An 8,016-nucleotide genomic window follows, 5' to 3' on the forward strand; every position below is an offset into this window, starting at 1 on the left:
AATTCTTTTGCTCTCGCATTTGGTTCATCACCTTCACCTTGAAGATTGTCATTTTCATCATCGCATTCGTTGTCTCCAATGTTCTGTCCAATTGCATCATATATAATTCCTTGCATATCAATGGTATAATTTGACTCATGAGTATATCACGAAGAGTCTCAACATTTTGTGCAGCATGTGAAGAAGATTCCCCATGCAATACCCATTTAGTGTAACCATCCATAAATCCATTGCATATTAGATGTTCAAATGCTATTTTTTGAGTAACAGGTATAATAAGGACACACTTTACACAAGGACATAATTTTTTCTTCATGACTTGCATTTTTAAATGCAAAATCCAGAAATAAATTAACTCCTTCTTGATATGAATCGCTCAATCTAGATTGGTTCATCCAACTCTTATCCATAATTTATCTTTTAAGTTGATAATTAATACCTATAAAAAATATAAAAATTAGTTTATTTGAAAAAAAAAACACATGTCATACAAAATTTTCAAATAAACACAACATTGTTGATAAGCTCAAATGATGAATAAATAATATCTGAATTTCATACACTCAAAAGGAAATTTCAAGATCCAATACCAACTTTTCTAGCTTATATTTCTATATATACCAAAATAATAATAAAATAAAATAAAAACCATAAGTTGAAGAATTACCTTTAAAAAAATTTGTTTTTCCCTCCTAAATTGACAAAGAAGTATTGTGGAGTGTTTTTCTTTGGAGAGCATTAATACATGTTCTCTAATATTAAAGAGCCTTAGAGGGAGAATGAGAGAAATAGAGATGCAAAATGATATATATATATATTTATATAGATATTTATGCTCGTTTAGTATTTTTTTTAAGTTGCTTAAATTTAAATTTTAAAAAATAAGGTTTGTTTTAAATATCTTATTATTAAAATTTTGAAATACATACTATTACAAACCAAAAAAATTTAACGTAGATATATATTGAAGATATATATTTCTATCAATAAATAATAAGATATTATGATGCAGATATTTTATTTTTAAATTTCATTAATATTGAAGAAATATATATTATTAAAATTAGATACTATTATATATATATATATATTATAGATTCTTAAAATACATCTAGCGTTAAACAAAAAAGAAAAGAAAAGTGAATATGTGATATTTTTTTGAATTTTATTAAAATAAATACGTTAATAATAAGAAATCAGAACTCAAAAATTTTCTTTTTGAATTTTATTTAATATTAAATAACTATATATTTTAAAAATAAGATACTATCATATATATATAATATATTTTAAAAAATATCAGTTTTCTTTTAACAAGAAAAATATCTATCGTTAAACATGCAAAAAAAAAAAAAAGATTTATACTATTTTTCTGTGTTACACGTCTATGTTTTCTTAAAAATTATAAGTGTATCAATACTATTTCAATAGAAATAGTCAATTGAACTCCCATTTTTATAGGGAGAATTATAAAATTATTCTAAAAAATATTATATAATACCATATATTTATAACAATTAAAAAATATATAAAATTGTTTGAAAATAAACTGTAATGATTTTATTATAAAAATTTAAGTAAAATATATAACCACCTCTCCTTAATGTGTATATATTTTTAAAAAAAGCGCTTAAATGAAAATTTATGAAAAAAATGGCGGTTGTTTTTGCAAAGTATACTGTTTTAGAAGGAAAAATTGATGAGAACAATACCTCACATTTTCAAATCCATCTCAAGATTGCAAAAGGATATAGGAAAGCTAATGGTGAGAACAAAGACTGCATAGAAGGTGCGACAAAAGTGCTATAATCAAATTTGTTGATGATTCATCTCATGCATGTAATGTTTATGATCTATAATTTTTACCTTATACAACCGTTTCTCTCATATAAACATCATATATATATGTATAATTATATATATACCTCTCACATATGTAAATATTCATTGCCTCTACCCCTGCACATCCCGTTTCCCCAATCATCTGGCACATACTTTTTTTTCTTCTCAATTTGACTTCTTACAAATACTTATTAGCTTGGATTTATGCATCAATTTCTTTTATTAAAAAAATTGTATGACCTCTATATGGAAAATGTTGTTTAATTTCACATGAACTCAAAATCTGCCAACTATGGTTTGATACCTTTTTGAGTTGCCCTGTGTTTTTTACATTGTTCAAATAAAATTTCTGCATTTTGGCCTCTATATCCAAAAAATAATGGAGCAATGTAGTTCATATTTTTAACTATTCAATCCGTTATATGCATGAAGAAAAGTTGAAATTACATTAGAGTCCATAAACTTAGCTTCCTGTGGTGGATAAAGACAGCTCCCACCCCATTGAACACATCCCTAAATACATAACTTTATAGCCAATTGAATAACAATAACTATTCTAGCATATAACGTTATTCTTAGGCTGAAAGCTTATAAACTTTAATATATTAGTAATCTAATCAGTTATCTAATCTTAGGCTTCCTTATATTTATATATATATATATATACCTAATTATGTAAATTGCAGCTCCAAACAATGACCCTATTCCAAATAATTCAGATTGAAGAAACAAGTATATAACACTAGTAAAGTTATTGTATATGATTTCATTCAAAATCCCCAATAATTTACATATCTAGACTTTGCTAAACTATTTGATCTCTATGTGAGTATCACAAAGAACTAAGCTTTCTATAACCATTTTCAATAGCTAACATTTTAAAGTTTTTAATTGATATGCAATCAACAGCCAGGTGGCCAAACCTATGATAGTGTCATAAGGTATATTGATAGAGTTTTTGTGTATGTATATGTATAAATATATATATAAGTATATTGTTAAGAAAAAAAGTTTAGAAGATACCAAAATAATCTTGTTTAGTATATTATTTTTTTGAATATTGAAAACAGCTATGGATCCATACATGCAATGTAGATTAGCCTCACAGGATAATATAGAATCATTTACAAATATGTTGATGAATGATAATGGTGAAAAGAAAACTTGAGGTCCTACACAAATGCGTGAAATATGGGGGAACCGTGATGGAGAGAAGATAAAAATCACATGCAACGATTTTGGACAGCCCTATGATAAAAGTGCAAGCAAACTTTCAAGCTTTATTGGGACATTAGTAAGAGATGGAAAAAATGCTCCAATTAATTATAAAACTTGGCATGAGGGACCTGCTAAATACAAACATGGAAGGTGGAAAATTATACATGTATTAATTATTGTTTTCATGATTATTTAATTTGTTATTTTATGTTAAAATATGAAGTAGGTATTATGTAATTTCAATATTTGTTTATTGTATTTATTGCTACCTAATATATTTAAATTTGTGAATGATCATTGTTTTAATTCTTGTAGGAAAAATTTGAAATTCCTCCTCAAGCTAAGAATTGGACTTTCAGAACTTTTGGTAGGAAACTTAGAACTTTTGGTAGGAAACTTAGAGCTTGGAAATCTTATCTTAAAAAAACTTATTATTTGGAGCACTTATCTTTTGAGGAGCAAAATAAATATAAAGACAAACAAGTATATGATGACCAATGGGAGGAACTAATAAAATATTGGGCAACATAAAATGCAATGGTATTTTTCATTCAAACTTTTATTAACTTGCATTATTTTTATTATATTTCAAGAAGTTTTTACTAACTACATTTTAATTTTTAATATTCTTTTAGAGAAAGAGTGCTAAAAACAAGACTAGTCGTGCAGAAAAAAAATACAACCATACAACTGGCACAAAGAGTTTTGCTCAACTTAGAGCATTATAGGTAAAATTTATTTAGTATTTCAACATTAGCATTTGAATATTGTTTCAAAATTAGGTAAATTTCATTGCTTTTGAATTAAAACAATATGTTCTTTTGTAGAAAAAGGATGGTGCAAGTACACCAACATGTGCAACCATGTTCAAAATATGTTACTCAAAAAAAGATAAGAGCATTGCTAATGAGAAAACAAAAGAAGCAATGGTATGATCCAATTATTCTTAATTAATGTGTTATTTCTTGCTTGCTAGTTTAGCTTAATCTTAACTTACATGTTTACAATATTAAATCAACGATAGTTACAATTACAAGAGAAAGAAGAACTGAATGAAGATGCATCAAAAGAAAAGAGTAAAAATGACGTTTTTTCTGAAGTTATGGGTAAAGAAAAACATGGATCAGTTCGCATGTATGGATTTAGTGTTTGCCCATCTGATGTGTGGAAGGATAAATCAACTTGGAGAAGAAACCAAAATAAGTATGTAGATACTCTACAGTCAGAAATAAATGATCTAAGATCTCAAGTTCAAATTCATACTAAGACTATTTTGAGCATGCAAAATAATGGCAATGACATATCACTTCAGGTTAGTCAAACTACTAATTTTTCATTTATTTTGATTATTGAAAATAAGTTTTACTAACTACATTAAATTTATTTATGTGCAGCATTTACATTGTAATGAAAATGCTACATCTTCACATATGGTTAAGATTTATTTTATTTTATTTTATTGATTTTTAAGTTACTAACCTATAAACTATATATAGTTATTTTGTTAATTTATTGTTATATATGTAGGCCATAAATGCTAGTACCTTACATAACAAAGAAACTCAACATCAACTATGGTTTTCATCTTCAGCATATGGTACTCCTGTTGTTGAGGTACTACTACTATATTATAATTTTTAAAAACTATTTAAGTGCATCCTCCACCATTGAAATTATTCATTTATAAATAATACATGCAGGTTGGAGAAGTAGTTAATCTTAAAAGTGTCACCAGTGAGCCTGAAACAATTGCTATTGGTATCGTTATAAGTAGAGATCCATCAAAAGAAGTTGGAGGAAAAAAGCTCGGATCCTTTTTGTTGTGAAAATTAATATACGCAAGTATACGCAGTTACACAAGTAATATAATGATAAGTAAGATCGTCTCCACAGGGATTGCAAACAAAATTCAATGTAAAGCCAACTAATTAACAACTTAAAATAAATGGAAAATATGGGAATGATTGGGTAATGAATCTAAATTTAAATGACTGTAAATAAAACCTACTTAAAATGTGGCTGCAATTACTGGAAAAATAATTGCAAGAAAAAGTATCTATGGAATGATAGACTTGAATAGCTAAATCCCCCCTATGTCTAATTTGTCCAGTTGTTACAGCATTTTGTTCAGCAAAGTTGCACAGAGTTAACAGAATTCTAGAATTACTCGTGAGATTTTTCCAAAACGCACTGATTATGTTCTACTACTTAATTTAATATATTCCTATATTTAATCAGGTTGCAGAACATCAATTAAACATCAATTCTCAAGTTATGCAAGGTAATAAAATATTCCTATCTTACTTACTAAGAACAACCTAAACATGGAAATTCTCTTGTATCATCCAAGATATATCTACTAGATTTATCCTTTCCAGAACCAAATCTAGCTTAGCAAATTGTTACTCATGGCCAATTAATAACAATTAAATAACAGTAAGCTCACTTGAATGAACAAAGGAAAAATTGCTAAACTCATGCATTCACATTAATTAATCACAAGCATAGTGGTTCATAGCTATTCAAATCTCAAAAGGTTTAGCTCATGTTCAAACCAGTAATTACAATCCAAAACAGAGTTTGTTCATCCATGACTAATACTTCAGTTTCACAAAATATAGAATTAAGAGTATATACTACAGAAAAGGAAAAGAAGAAGTAGAATCAAAGTATGCTTTCATCCTCCTCCTTCTTTTCTCGTGGATATCCTCTTATGGGTACTTGGTTTTCTGTGTATATCTATCTGCATTTACTTTTCCCCTCTCACGGCAGCAGCACACATGTGTTCTATTGAATCATGTTGGTGGCTGGTACTTCCTTTTCTTCTCTATCTCCAGGGTACAATTTCATTTACTCTAATTAGAAAGCCCACTAGTCCAATCCACATCAGCCAGCTGACATAATTTTAAGTGACTGCCACATAGGCGCTGAATTAGATGAAGAAATTCCTGCTGGTATTTTGTCCACGTCATTTCCCAGTACCCAGAAATGCTATAGCATTTTGTTCTCTAGCAAATCAGAAGCATTTCCAGCTTTAGTGATCACTTTGGCCTCGAATTCCTTTCTTTCCCTTGGAAATTCAAAAATTATTTTCCTAAACAACAAAACAAACAGAATTAATTAATTAATTACATTTAACACTAACAACTTAAAAGACTCCTAAATTAGTACACTAACTAGAAAAGAAGGATAAAAACTAATCAAACTTACAAACAACATCACATTCATTACTCTTTTCACGAAAAATCAAGTTTAAAGTTAATAAAAATAACTCTATACCATAGAGTTATCACTTTTTTTTTTCTTTTTTCTGAAGTTATAGTACAAGTTCCTATTAAGTCTGACGAACAACTGATTAAATCATATGGATATTTTAAGACAATTGGTCAAGTTTTTGGAGCGCCTATTGCATGGCCAACAACATTTGTGGTAAGTTAAATAAAAAAATTAGAACAAATTGTCTTCCATATAAAATGTCATTATATATATGTGTGTATACAAATAATTACATATGCTTGCTATTCTCTTGCAGGTTCCAAGGGAATCAGATACACAACTTGGTGACTCGATGCTTTGATTTTATATTGTAGAAATTAAACTCATGTATGCATTTTTTTTGTTGGTGTTTATTTCAATGTTTTTGTACATAGAAGTTTGTTGTTGTTGTTTTAAGAAATGTTATTTTGCTACAATTATTTATTATTGACAATATTTATATGACTTTTTTGTTGTTTATTAGGATATATTTATTGTGAATATTTTTTAAGTTAAATTTGTATAAAAATATTTCAAAATAAAAAAATCTTTAATACATGCAAAATAAAACGGATGATTTAAATGTCAAAGATGTGCTTAATATTCTTTTAAATATATTTAAAAAATACTTTAATAACATGTTTACAAATGTCACAAAACTATATTAGTGACATTTGTACAAATGTCACTAAAATTATTTTTAATATAAAGAATAAATATAAAATTTATTATAATAAATAATATAGTGATATTTGAAAATACTATTAATTATCATTTAGTGACATTTTTAAATGTCTTTAAAAAATTACTATAGTTACATTTGAAAATGTCATTAGCTTTTACTCACACTGGCATATTTTACATTTGCTACAAATGTCACAAAAGCTATAAATATTACTAAAAACATACAATAGTCACATTTTCAAATGTCACAAAATCAATATTTTGGTGTTGTGGAAGTTTTCGTAATAACTTTAGGGTGCTGTAACTTCGGACCTAGTTTTGACCTAGTTATATTATGATTTTGGAAAACTAGTATTTCTACAAAGTTGTAGATAATTGAATCATCTTTCCAATGGTATAAAAATAGTTTAAATCTGACTCCTACAGCTCTAGTTAGGTTAATTTTACTATAGAATGATCCAGAGTTATGAGATATAGGATAGTAGTTTGGACTTTGACTAAAGTTTGAACTTAATGAAGACTATGTGGCATACTTGGAGATGATGTAGCAACAAGAAGGGAGTAAGACTAGGCTAGAAAAAACCATATAGTGGAGGGAATGTTTGATTTTAAAAATTTAATAGTTGAATAGTGTGGAGAAAATCAAGGGAGAGAGTTGGGGTTTGAAGCCTATAAATAGAGACTTACCCTTCACCATTTTTCTCACACTCAAAAGCTCTCAAAAGTCTCATAATTTTGAAATCCATATTCCAGAAAGCTCTCTCCATTTTTCCATAAACACTCTACATAGCCATAGCCGAAACACTAGTCCTTATAGTGCTCGGGATATTTTTCTTCTATTTTCTTTATTTTTCCTTAAACACTATTGCATTTCTAAACCCTACTATAGCTGAAATATTGAACCCCATCAAGCCAATATATAGCCAAAATCTACCTAAGTATCCAAACTCTTGGTGTTGTTGTTGGAGATAGACATTAGAGAGAAGACTCAGGATTTCATCATTTTGGTTCTAGGTT

At 27.6% G+C, this 8,016-nt stretch overlaps 1 protein-coding gene across 1 annotated transcript; it reads left to right on the top strand.

Moving 5' to 3' along the window:
• The first annotated feature begins 1,653 nt into the window (after positions 1-1,653).
• Positions 1,654-6,637, top strand: LOC133779963 (uncharacterized). The gene is made up of 9 exons (XM_062219854.1): positions 1,654-1,800; positions 3,888-3,989; positions 4,085-4,372; positions 4,455-4,493; positions 4,588-4,674; positions 4,761-4,850; positions 5,299-5,341; positions 6,377-6,489; positions 6,593-6,637. The coding sequence occupies exons 1-9, from the start codon at positions 1,654-1,656 to the stop codon at positions 6,635-6,637; spliced, it is 954 nt and encodes a 317-aa protein (XP_062075838.1).
• The last annotated feature ends 1,379 nt before the right edge of the window (positions 6,638-8,016 follow it).

Source organism: Humulus lupulus, chromosome 5, assembly GCF_963169125.1.
Source record: "Humulus lupulus chromosome 5, drHumLupu1.1, whole genome shotgun sequence".
Classification (NCBI taxonomy): Eukaryota; Viridiplantae; Streptophyta; class Magnoliopsida; order Rosales; family Cannabaceae; genus Humulus; species Humulus lupulus.

Coding starts and splice junctions, on each gene's coding strand:
- LOC133779963 (XM_062219854.1), top strand. CDS start 1,654: ATGGCGGTTGTTTTTGCAAAGTATACTGTTTTAGAAGGAAAAATTGAT. Junction 1,801..3,887: donor GCATAGAAGGTGCGACAAAA/GTGCTATAATCA, acceptor GTTCTTTTGTAG/AAAAAGGATGGTGCAAGTAC. Junction 4,494..4,587: donor ATGCTACATCTTCACATATG/GTTAAGATTTAT, acceptor TTATATATGTAG/GCCATAAATGCTAGTACCTT.